The sequence below is a fragment of the Elgaria multicarinata genome, chromosome 1 (genome assembly GCF_023053635.1).
Source record: "Elgaria multicarinata webbii isolate HBS135686 ecotype San Diego chromosome 1, rElgMul1.1.pri, whole genome shotgun sequence".
Taxonomy (NCBI): domain Eukaryota; kingdom Metazoa; phylum Chordata; class Lepidosauria; order Squamata; family Anguidae; genus Elgaria; species Elgaria multicarinata.
The window spans coordinates 148,490,796-148,504,128 of record NC_086171.1 but is presented as its reverse complement, the minus strand read 5'-3'; the positions used below and the strand labels follow the sequence as shown (position 1 = coordinate 148,504,128).

At 41.1% G+C, this 13,333-nt stretch overlaps 1 protein-coding gene across 1 annotated transcript in view; it reads right to left on the bottom strand.

The window, feature by feature from the left end:
* Positions 1-13,333, bottom strand: part of FAF1 (Fas associated factor 1) — a 201,166-nt gene that overhangs the window by 159,536 nt on the left and 28,297 nt on the right. The window contains exons 3-4 of the mRNA XM_063139063.1: positions 9,903-9,949; positions 6,273-6,481 (exon numbers count right to left, since the gene is read on the bottom strand). Of these exons, the coding sequence (XP_062995133.1) occupies positions 6,273-6,481; positions 9,903-9,949 (256 nt within the window). The remainder of the gene's footprint in view (positions 1-6,272; positions 6,482-9,902; positions 9,950-13,333) is intronic.

Here is a 13,333-nt window from a genome sequence, read left to right as displayed (position 1 = left end):
TCTTTCCAGACTTTGAACTGGCAATGCCAGAACTAGCCCCAGGATGTTCTATGCAACAGCTTTATATACCATCACGGAGTTTTGACCCCTCCATATCACCGCAGAGACATGGGCTGTTCACATAACAAGATAGCCCACCATGGGTTATTCAACCCAAGGTGAGGTTGCGGTGCTTACAGCCACCATTTTGAATATGTAAGCCCCACTCAAGGCTCATTATGTCATGTGAACCCATCGAGTGTGAGTTATGTGAGAGTTAAACAACCCTCGTATAACCCATGGTCTACTTTAGGGTTGTTTAACACTTGCATAACTCATGCTCGCTGGGTTCACACGACACAACAACCCCTGAGTGGGGGTTGCATACACAGCCCACAGACACTGCAACTCATTGTGGGTTACTTAACCCACAACGAGCCACAGTGTATCATCAAAACCTGGTCACAATTTCCTATTGCCTCTGACTGCTCCTGTTGACAAAATCTTTCTCAATTCAGAAATCTTCATCTGTGAGAAGCAAGATGATTTCAAACGTACAGTTGTTTGTAGATACCACGCAAGACCAGCAATCCTTTCCTTAATGGCCATTTGTATTTTTTCTGGCCCGAATTTTTTGTTCTAATTCACAGGCAGGTTTGCTGTTTTGCTTAAAACCCAAATCGGTTGCCTCACTAGGCAGAATTACACAGTGTTGTCCAAAAAGCAGACATATTATATTTAAATGTAGAATATTTATTAATCTCATTGAATTAGGTAGATGTTGTACAAGTTCCTGATGATCATTAAAAGAAAATCTTTTTTCATTGGTGGTGTAGCCTAACTCCATCTAGTGGACATTCAGTGCAACTGCACTAAACGCTGGGGAAATGTAATATAAGGAGCATTTACCCTCAATGTCTTAACATAGCATACACAAAGGATGTATATTATTAAAAATGTAAATTGTGAATGTAACAAATATATAGCTGGAAACATGTTCAATCATAAAAGGCACACTCATCAGGGAGATTGGAGAGGCCTCTTTGAGCACATTGTAATCGAGGTTTACTTCCAGGTAATAGGCAATGGGCCCTGAACAAGGCACAGGTAATGCACAAAGAGCTCCTATGCATGAGGAAATATTCTGATTGGCCAGGGTCCTCCTTGCACATAGGAGATCTCCGCACATACATCTGTACCCACATAGAACTCATTCCAATGCATGTCAAACTTGCATAATGACAGTGGTGGGTGGGACACGTTTAGTCAAAACGCAGCTTAACACACAATCCTAAATACTAGTTGGGCAATATATAGTAACAAACCAACAGCCTAGTTCAGATGGTATCCACACTTACTTTCTTCCTATGTGTGGCAGGAGAGCAAGATTATGGCTCCCTGCTCTGCCTAATGGCCTACTTACGATACTCCTGGGCATCCATATGGGGATGCAATGTTTGAATAGGTTGTACATACCTTTATAACGGATTTTATATGTGTAAACCACATTCAAACAGAGACTGGGATCAGACGTGATAACCAATGGTGGTTTAAATAGTCAACGGTTGGGTTATTGTGTTGTTGGAGGGAGTTTTGATAACCAACAGTTGGTTATTTCACCAAAATAGCCAACACAAATAACCAATGCTGTGCAGTGTTGGCTATTTGAGCCACCATTGGTTTTTGTGGTTATTTCCTCAGCCACCATTGGTTATTGAGGCTGGGCCAGCTTTATTGGATGAGTTTCAGTTATTGAGACCTGAGGATGTGGACAAGGTGCTTGGCCAAGTCTGGTCGACCACCTGTGTGCTTGACCCTTGCCCTTCATGGCTTTTTACATCAAATAAGGAGGGGATCGCCGGCTGGGTCCAGGAGGTTGTAAATGCCTCCTTGAGAGAGGGAGTGGTGCCGGCCTCTTTAAAAGAGGCGGTAATCAGACCACTCCTAAAAAAGCCAAACCTGGACCGGGAAGATGCTAAAAACTATAGGCCAGTGGCGAACATCCCTTTCCTGGGCAAGGTGCTTGAGCGGGTGGTTGCAGGACAACTCCAGGCTCTCTTGAATGAAACGGATTATCTAGATCCGTCTCAATCGGGTTTCAGGACTGGTTTTGGAACGGAAACTGCCTTGGTCACCCTGTAGGATGACCTCTGCCGGGAGAGAGACAGGGGGAGTGTGACCCTGTTGGTTCTCCTGGACCTCTCAGCGGCTTTCAATACCATCGACCATGGTATCCTTCTGGATAGGTTGTCTGAGCTGGGAGTTGGAGGTACTGTGTTGCAGTGGTTCCACTCCTACTTGGATGGCCGATTCCAGAAGGTGGTGCTGGGGGATTATTGCTCTGTGCCGTGGCTCCTAAGCCATGGGGTTCCACAGGGCTCTATTTTATCCCGTATGCTGTTTAACATATACATGAAGCCGCTGGGGGAGGTTATCCAGAGATGTGGACTGAGGTGTCACCAATATGCAGATGATACCCAGCTCTACCTTTCCTTTTCATCAAACCCAGGTGAGGCAGTGGCTGTTCTGAACCAGTGCCTGGGCACAGTAATGGACTGGATGAGGGCTAACAAACTGAGACTCAATCCAGTCAAGACAGAGGTACTGTTAGCGGGTGGTTCATCTGTCCGGCAAGGTGATGTTTGCCCTGTCCTGGACGGGGTTGCACTCTCCCTAAAGGATCGGGTTCGTAGTTTGGGGGTGCTCTTGGATCCAGAGCTGTCACTTGAGGCACAGGTGAACTCAGTGGCAAAGAGCACCTTTTATCAGCTCAGGCTGATTTACCAACTACGCCCTTATCTGGACAGAGATAGCCTAGCTACAGTTATCCATGCTCTGATAACCTCTCGTTTGGATTACTGCATATACATGGGGCTGCCTTTGAAAATGGTCCGGAAACTTCAGCTGGTAAAAAACAGGGAAGCCCGCCTACTAACAGGGACTGGCCAACGAGATCATATTACTCCAGTCCTTTTCCAGCTTCATTGGCTGCCAGTCCAGGTCCGGGCCCGATTCAAAGTGCTGGTATTAATATTCAAAGCCCTAAACGGCTTGGGGCCAGGTTATTTGAAGGAACGCCTCCTCCCATATGTGCCTGCCCGGACCTTAAGATCTTCCACAGGGGTCCTTCTCCATGAGCCCCTGCCGAAGGAAGTGAGGCAGGTGGCTACTAGGAGGAGGGCTTTCTCTGCTGTGGCACCCGGGCTGTGGAACAAGCTCCCCAGAGAGGTTCGCTTGGCCCCTACATTGTTTTCCTTTCGTCGCCAGCTGAAGACCTTTTTATTTTCTCAGTATTTTAACACCTAATTTAATTTAAATTTAAACTCTGCTGTTTTAATTTCATATTTTAACCTATATCAATTTTTGCTGTGTGGTTTTATCCTGGTCATGCTTTTTATATTGTATTTTGTATTTGTGTTTTTAAATTGTTGGTTGTTTTATTATGCTCTTCATGGTTTTAATTTTTGTGAACCACCCAGAGAGCTTCGGCTATTAGGCGGTATAGAAATGAAATAAATAAATAAATAAATATTATTTCAACAGCCACAAAGTCGCAAGGCAAGAGCAGTCAAAGTGGTGGCTGCTGCTCTAGTCCAACTGGAAGGATACTAGTGGGAGGACTGAGGGGGGAGAGAGAGTAGGGGCTGAGTGAGTCAACTCAGCGTGGACTAATAGTCAACTCAACACTGATCCTAATCAACAGCATCGTTTATTATTACCATGTCGTGTGGGGAGTATCCCCTAGATATACAACTGTTGAGTTGATTATTAGCCCACCATTAACTATTGTGTTGTCTTAACGCAGCCATTATATTCACAGTGGGAGAATCAGGAAGTCACAACTTTGCTCCCGCTATGCTTAGGGAAAAGAAAAGGGAGAATATCATCCAACTAGGTCCATAAGAACTCAAAAAGTGTCTAGAATTGAATTCAATGATGTAAAGTATACAGGATTCAAAAAAAGTATGCAGCTCTAAAACTTGCTTTAAACTTCCTTTGAAGCATTTAATTCTGGGCTAGAGAAACTACTGTGATTCTGCACTCCAGCATTTGTTCTTATATCCTCACAAATCCAGATTTCTTCTAACCATCAACATATTCAAACTTTTGCGTATCCTTTAAAATGTTTTTGCATCTGTCCAACAGAAAACATTCCTTATTTATTGTCTGGAAACTGCTGCAAAACTTTGCCAAGGTGTATTTAGAACTAGAATTCTTAAGGCATGGGATATGTCTAACAAAATCTTAGTCAATCATATATTTTACTCAGACTGACTAAATTTCACTAAATCTGCATAAAATTTCCATATGCGATTAAATATTTTTTCCTGGAAAGGAAAAAAGCGTACTTTGTTTTTAGACGATTCACGCAGGCAATCATCATATTAGAAGGGGCATTCCACCTTCTCTCACCCACACAGGAGCAAATGCCTCTTAAAATGATGCTCTTAAATATACTTTCAAAAATGTAAAAGCTTGCTGCATGATTAATTAGGGGCACCTTATGAAAAATCAAAATGGTTTCTAAAAGTATTAACTAAACATTGCAGCCCCAGCTATGATCCTACTTGGTTCAAACAAAAGCTACAAATATCGCATACACTTTTGTTATGTGCACCTGTGCCAAGCCATTGAAGAAATATAATGAGCAAGTAGAAATTAAGGACTAACATTTTACCAAACTAGAAGCAAATAAATGAGGCACAACCCAGTGAAGAATTGAACGTAATAAAGGGGGAGATGAACAGCAAATACATGCTCAGCAAATAAAATATATATGTGCCACTAGGTGTCACTCTTGGATCATATATTATATATTAAAATTGTAAGCAGAAACTGTTTCACCTTACCTGACTTGGGACAAAATACTAGAAGCAATAAGTGAATTATTTTTATGTAGCATTTCTAAAAGTGCATACATATTTTAAAAGGAAGTGTTTATACACTATTTCTATGATCACAGGGAACAGGTAGAAATGCTTAAAATATAAAAACAAGAAAATAAAATTACATTCCCCTTCTACAAAGTGTCACAAAGTGATCTTTAAGGAAACAGTAAAATTTGCCAATTGTTAGTTGTTGTTGTTGTTGTTGTTGTTGTTGTTGTTGTTATTATTATTATTATTTATATAGCACCATCAATGTTGATACTAGTACTGCAAGTTCTGTTTGGTATTTGTGTGGTTTGTGGAGGCAGATAAGAGAGAAGATAACTGACTTTTGCAGATAAATAAAACCTCCAAGATAAACAGATAAAACTTTACAACAGCCCTCACAATATTTCTTGCACCTCTTGGATACAAGCACCACTCTAAGCCAGGAGAGCTTTGTAACACTACACACTTTGGCCTAATCTACCCCAGGCAAGATATGACACTATGAAAATGATATATAAGAGGCAAGAGCCTCACGACTGCTTTATTGCGGTATCGAAGTGCACTGACAACTGTTGGGGCCCATTGACACATACCATATACTGCTCTCATACCTCTTTCCTAGTGCAATATCCTGCTTGGTGTGGCTTGTGCCTTTTATATACTGTTTTCATAGTGCAATATCCTGCTTGGTGTGGCTTGTGCCTTTTATATACTGTTTTCATAGTGCAATATCCTGCTTGGTGTGGCTTGTGCCTTTTATATACTGTTTTCATAGTGCAATATCCTGCTTAATGTAGATTAGGCCTTTGAAGGTGATCACTGTTCCTGGCTGGGCAAGAGTCAAGGGTAGGCATGGTGGGGCACCTGCGAAGGGCCGACCCCAGCTGGGGCCCATTGGCAAGAGCCCTCTGGAGTCATGCTCCTCTTCATTCATTGCAACTTCCTTGTTCACCTACTTTTCACTTGGGCCCAGACAATCTTGGTGATAAGAACTTGCTCACTAGCTTTCTGCCTGTCCAGCAGGCCATGATGAAAAAGAGGAGATGAGCAATAGCAGCTGGTGATGATGGCACTGAAAAGGTAGACTCAATGAGAATGGGAGCCACTGAGGGCGTCTTGCCCAAGGCGCCCTCAAAAACCTGGAGTCAGAACTTGTTCCTGGACCCCGTCATGCAGCATGAAAAGTTATTTTGCTTTGGCCTGAGAGCCTGATTTACCCAAATATTTAAAGAATGACCTCTATTCCCATCACTCTTCTCACAAACAGGTATTGCATCACTAACTTTACAGGCTGTGGTTCTGCTTGCCCCTCCCCATCCCCAGCCATCCCCCACCCCAAAAATGAGTTTGTGCTGTGGCTAGATGTATATCCATCTTTCTTTCTTTTTTACCATTTCCCACCCACCCATTTCTTACCAACTGTAGAACTGTCTTCGAGTACCACATCCACATTTCGATCTCTGTACTCAACCCTGAAGTCAAGCATTCGTGGTTGTCTTTCCACTATTTGTCTAGATGGCACAACATGGCGAAATGCAGAAGACGAGGAAGGTGTCGAAGACGAGGATGATGGATGACTAGCAGGACCATAGGCTGGCCCTTGTACAGTCTCCCCACTGTAGTCACTGAAAAAATACATCATTTAGATATCAAATAAAGATAGGTTACCAACTTCTTGAAACAACCTGTTTTGGTTCTACGAACATTATCGGCATTCATTCCAGGAATGCTGCAGAAGCTTAAAAAAAACCAGAGGTGGCAAGTATTTTGCTCCTGTTTGGAGAAATTTTGATTGTAGGAATTATTAACTGAAGATTGATACTCTTCAAATTAACACCTCCATCATCCTGATATCACCTTAACCATTGTCAGGATCTGGCCTGTCCTTTCTAGCCTGAATGACTTTAGAACACACTGCCATTATATTTTGAAAACATACCATTCCTGGTATAAGAGGTCTTGAAACCAACTTTAAAGTCATCAGTTTCATGTATGATCTTTACTTTTTAAATCAATACAAAACATTAACCTGAATTCGGAGAAAAATAAAATATTGCAATATGATAGATGTTTAAAATCATTACAGCAACTGGTGAATGAGCAATTCTTCTTGCCAAGACTTCACGAGTACCTCAAGAAGCAAACTCTAGAGATAAAAGATAAAACCTCACTACAAAGCCATTGGTTTTTTTGGGTGTGCCGTTTCAGAACTTACTAGATATTTGGAGCACTGAATATGACATGTTGCCTCATCTTGGCATGATTTATGGGGATTTACTACTACAAATTTAAAATACACTCCTCCTCCTTATAATGTATTATTTACAAACAGGGCTGGCCCTACCATTAGGCAGAGTGAGGCGGCCACCTCAGGTAGCAGATGCTGAGAGGCAAAGAGCAGCAGCAGCAGTGCTGGAGGACAGAGCTGTGTGGGCCATGCAGCATGCCCTGCACGCCCTCTGGTATAATAGAGGATGCTGTGTCACCAGTGTTGAAGTAAAATTCAACTGCCAGTCTGGTTGGCTTTTGTACATAGAATGGCTGGAGGTGTTATATTTTCCTTTGCCTCAGGCAGCAAAATATCTTGGGCTAGCTTTGCATACAGATGCACCTAAAGACAAATGGAAGGCCACTTCTCAAGGGTCACTACAAGCATATTAGACCAGTACTCTGGGGGGGTACATTGACTTCCCGTGTCCTTCCAAGCCCAGTTCAGTTCTGTAAAGCTCTAAATGGCTTAGGCCTATTATATATTAGGGACCACCTCCTTTGTGCCTTCTTTTGATCCTTATGGCATGTTAAAGCAATCTAGTTCTCCCAAAGAAGAAGCCAGTAGCAAAGAGAAATGCAAAGGTATTTTCCCCAGATCTGGAACCCCTTTCTCTTGGAACCATATCAAAAAACAAACAAAAAAGAGATACTGAGCTGGGCAATGCAAAATATTTTTATTTGGGCATCCTTTAATCAGGGATCAGCAGGAGTTATGTGAATAGTTCAGCCAAAATACCTTTTTCTATTACCCTTCCCCCCACCCCATTTTTAAGTTGTAGAGAATATCGTAAGCATTGCCACAGAAATGGGAATGTATTGTAATAGATGGCATTTCAGTGGAAGTTAAATCTTGTTCCTCCCATATTAATTTTTTTAATGGAAATTCATACCAAAAAAATGTTTCCCAAGCCACAAATGTAAAACAAAAGCATAAATATTTTAAAATCAGTAACACTCCGTCACTGCTGACTTGCTCTAAGCAGTGAGCTGTTGTGGACACATCTGTACTGTTTCAAGCATCAGTATATGTGTCATCTCAACTGGCTGCTGCAGTAATTCCCATCATTCTGCATCCCAAATTGAGCGGGGGGGGGGGGGGAGCAAACAAACAATAGAGCACTATGATTCTTTTTTGTACAGAGGCCTCTTTTCCTTCTCACTAATCAAAAAGAACAAAGAGCAATTCTCAACTCTGAAGCCATGGGCAGTTTCAAAGCTATGGTGAACAATGGATGCGCTGTGTTTAGGTGTATACATTTCCATGCAAAAATATATTGGCCCCAATTCAGAGAATTTTTGTGTGTGCTGAAGTGGGCTGCATGAGCATTACTGCATGTGAAGATCTTCCGTGCTGAACAGATGGTTAGCACTGTTAGATTTCAGAGCAAAGATAGAGAGGAAAAGGGATCCGTTCTATCCCCAAGCGCGCGCGCACACACACACACACACACACACACATATAAAATGCAGGAATGCAGCTCAAGCATTCCCAGTCCGAGAGAACAGTTTTTCTCTTCCATACATCACGTCCAAAAGAGGATTCACGTGTGGAAGTTGATTTCAGTTTACAGCTTGTCCCTGCAACATCATGGCAAAGCAATCTCGGCTATAAAGTAACCGTCAGCTCTTTTTTTCCTTTTCTTTTCTTTTCCTTTATTTTAGAAAAAGCCCAATCTACAGCACAATGTTAAGCCTAAAATAATTCAAGTGGATGGCCTGGGTTCATTTTCACCCACAGCCACTATTTCTCTGTACCCTAAGTAATCATATACTCTCATCCTCTGAAAAGCTATAGTACTAGGAACCCAAGTAGCCCAGTGCTCTCCAGAAAGGTGCTTATGCATGTGTGCGTTGCTAATTTTCCCTCCCAGCTGCAGCTTCTCACAGAGTATTGCCACACTGAATGCCAATCTTCAGGACAGGCTTTTCGTGGGTGGGGCTGCAGCTCAAATCAGAGGACCAAAAAGGCTGTTGAAAGCATGAACCACCATGCACAGACCTTTAGATCCTGCTATATATATATATCAAGATCAATAAGTGGGTCATAGTACTTTGTTGTTGCCGTTTTGAGCAACTGACATGCATTATTGTGCACTGACATAACTCTGAACCATAATCACTAACCATGCACAAATAATCAGAACTTAAAAGATTTAATGCCGACAAGCTTTAAAAAATTACTTATTTATTCCAATTATTTATCAGTCACTTTTCAGGGTCAAGCCCTAACAAAGCAACATGCTTAAAAAAATATAAAAATGGAACATCAGGCAGAATGTGTAAGCATAAAGAAGACACAGCTAAGTAGACACATAAAAAAAACTTACTTTAGATCACACAACCCAAAATGCCTCAATCTGCACATCATGAAGCAACCTATGATTGGGGTGATCAGAGGTTGCATATTCAAATCAGAAGCAGCTCACACACAGTTCACAAATTACATGTGAGCCATGTCAACCAGACATGTTATATAAAGATTTCTTTCAGGATAAAATATTTCATCAAGCAAGTTACCTAAAGTATAGCTGGGTAAAGGATCTTCTAAGACTGGAATTTGCACTTGATCTTCACTTATATTGATAGAAACTACTCTAGTAAGACATTAATATCTCTTCTTTTTATGGCATAAATGGAATTTTCAATTTGGATGATAAAGAAAGAATTTTAAAGCTGAAACAGGAATGACAGGTGCTAAAATATCAGTTCCCGTACTGTAGAAATAGTTTGTTTAATAGTCTTTCTAGCATAATTATAAGGAAGTTCTCCACTTACCTTTGTAAAATGCCATTTTCCTGCGGTATTACACCATTTATAGCTGCCTGCAAAGAAAGCATATAGCATTTAAGTATATCAAAATAAGTGAGAAAGCTTTTTAAATACAACTAAAGTATACCCCAAGTTATACTGATATGTGCCAACTGGTTAAGAACCATTCACATTCCTCAGTATAAAAAAAGATACAAGATTACCAAAATCATATTTCAAATGGGTATGAATCAATTATCATCCTAAAAGTGATGAGAGTTAGCTACAACATCAACAATTGGAACAATGCACATAAAAACAGATCCCTGACAAAAGTTTACAATTTAGACAGATGAATAACAAACAAGCATGATGGCAGAACTGGGATGTTAAAATGCTCACACATATTTCAGTAAATACAGTTTTGTACACACAAATCCACTGAATCACATTCAAATAACAGGACAAACTCAATATTTCAGCTTATTTGCACAGAACATTGAACCAAAGGTGTGTCACACTAGTGGCATCATATTTTTATTTGTTTGGATTTATTTTCAAAAAGAAAAAGAAAGGAGCGGAGAAAAGGTAACTAGCAGTGGAAGCCAGTGAGTCTATTCTCTATGCGTAACCACTCTAGGCATAACCACCTTTTAGCCCCAGGATGCACTGCGAGAGCCACTGCGAGCATCAGGGATGGTTAACCCTACTGACGCCAACAGTCTGTACCTGCTGCCTGCAGCACACACTCCTTCTCTGCCACTGTCTCTCAGACTGAAAGGTGATGGTGGGAAGGTATCCCATATCCCCATCAACACATCAAGACTGCCAGTGGCTTTCCCTAGCAAACCACCTCACTAAGCAGTGCTAATAACCGGATGCAAAGGAAGACAGACAGCCTTTAGCTTCAGCATCTGTGTAGAAAATGACATGCCGATTGGAGTTCACCTGCAAAAGTCCCCTCTTGTATACAACAGCAGGCCCTTCCCTTCTTTGTAAATAGTTACCCTAAAGGAAGAAGGTGAGTAATGGGCATACACTGCACACACAAAAAAAGGAAATAGATGCTGGATTTGAAGAGGGTGAGAACCTAGTATAGGAAAAGGTCTTTAGCAGTCACACTTGTGTCAGAAAAGCGGCATATACAATACTCATAAATAAAGATGATAGACTACATCCAATGTTGCATGAGTGGCCATCCGCTCAGGCAAGAAAACATTCATGACCTTTCCTCCCCTTCCCATTCTCCTCTCCCCCACATGCCTTCAAGTCTTCTCAAGTTTTGAGCAGGCAGGGAGAGCTTCAGGGCAAGGAGAAGCTACTCCATTAGAAAATGCCATTCTATCAGTGGATGGACACACCTGGATGTCACCCAGTGCTAGTTGATATACTGTATCTGGAGCCAGACAGAACTGGGCCAGACCCAGCAGGAGGGAGGGATAAAATGTAAGTAGTCATTATAATAGTAATAGTTGCATAAGACAAATACAGTATTAAGTTCTTCCCTCTTCACAAAGGGCTTTTCAAATAAGCAAAAAAACAACCCTGCCTTAACACAAAAAGGCCCAAAGTTTCAGTGGTCACATTAATTCCACAGAACACACACACAAAGAGAGAAAGAACTCTCAGAAAAACTCTCAGAAAGAACTGATTAAATGCTACCTTTTATTGAACCATTCACTACCTCTATTGAACCATTCACTACTTCTATTTCACAGAATACCCCAAATAAAATGAGTGTCCAAAGGAGAGAAAAAGAGTAGAGGAATATACTCAGACTGAGTGAATAAGAACCTAAGAAGTGCCCTGATGCTGGATCAGGCTGAAGGTCCATCTAGTCCAGCACTTTGCTCACTCAGTGACCAACCAACTGCCCACAGGAAGCCAAAACGCAGGACATTAATGCAACATCACCCTCCCACTCACATTCCCCAGCAACTGGGGTACATATGCATACTGCTTTTGACACTGGAGGTAACATATAGCCATCAGGACTAGAAGCCATCGATAGCCTTATCCTCCATAAATTTGTCCAATCCCATTTTAAAGACATCCAAATTGGTGGCCATCACTACATCTTGTGGAAATGAATTCCATTGTGTCATTATGCACTGTGTGAAAAAGTACTTCATTTTATCTGTCCTGAATCTCCCACTAATCATCTTCATGGGATGACCCCAGGTTCTACTATTATGAGGGAGGGAGAAAAATGTCTACCTATCAACTTTCTCCACTCCACGTATAATTTTGTACATCTCTATCATGTTCCCCCTTACTCACCATTTTTTCTAAGCTAAACAATAATTTTCCCTCCTAGGGAAGATGCTCCAGCCCCTTGATCATTTTAGTTCTCCTTTTCTGCACTTTTTCCACTTCTACAATCCCCTTTTTTAAGTGCAGTGACCAGAATTGTACACAGTATTCTAAGTGTGGTTACACCATAGATTTGTATAAAAGGAGTATGATCTTGGCAGTTTTATTTTCAATTCTTTTTCTAACTATATCTAACATGGAATTTGCCTTTTTCACAACTGCCACACGCTTGGTTGACATTTTCATTGAGCTGTCCACCACAACCCAAGAGCTCTCTTTCTCAGTCAGTCACTGCTAGCTCAGATCCCATTAACTTATACTTGAAGTTAAGATTTTTTGCTCCAATGTGCATCACTTTACACTTGCTTACATCGAACCACATTTACCATTTTGATGCCCGTTCTCTCAGTTTGGAGAGATCTCGCTCATTGTGTTTTAACCACTGTAAATAATTTGGTGTTATCAGCAAACATGGCAACTTCACTGCTCACTCCTGATTCCTGATCATTTACGAATAAGTTGACAAGCAGTGGTCCCAATACAGATCCTGTGAGATCCCACTGTTTATATACTCCCATTGGGAGAATTTACCATTTATTCCTACTCACTGCTTTCTGTTCTTTAATTATTTACTGATTCATAAGAGGCCCTTTGCTCTTATTCCAAGACTGCTATGTTTGGTCAGATGTCTTTGGTGAGGGACTTTGTCAAAAGCCTTTGGAAGTCCAAGTAAACAATGTTCACTAGATCACTCCAAACCACATGTTTACTGCCACTCTCAAAGAACTCTAAAAGGTTAGTGAGACAGGACTTACCTCTGCAGAAACTGTGTTGATTCTTTTTCAGCAAGGCTTGTCCTTCTATATGCTTATTTATTTTGTCTTTAATAATGCTTTCAATCATCTTTTATAGACCCTCTTTGGGTTATTTATGCTCTTTTGTGCTCAGAATACTCTAACTTTATTTTTCCCATATATATATTTTTTACCACAGAAGCAGATGCTTATTTGGTCTCAAAACATCTGTTTGGATCTGGAAATCAGGGTCAGAATTATCCAATAAGATGGGAAGTACCAATTCAAAATCACACCACAGCTATGAACACACTAAGCCTCAGGCCCCAACCTATATAATATGAAGATAAT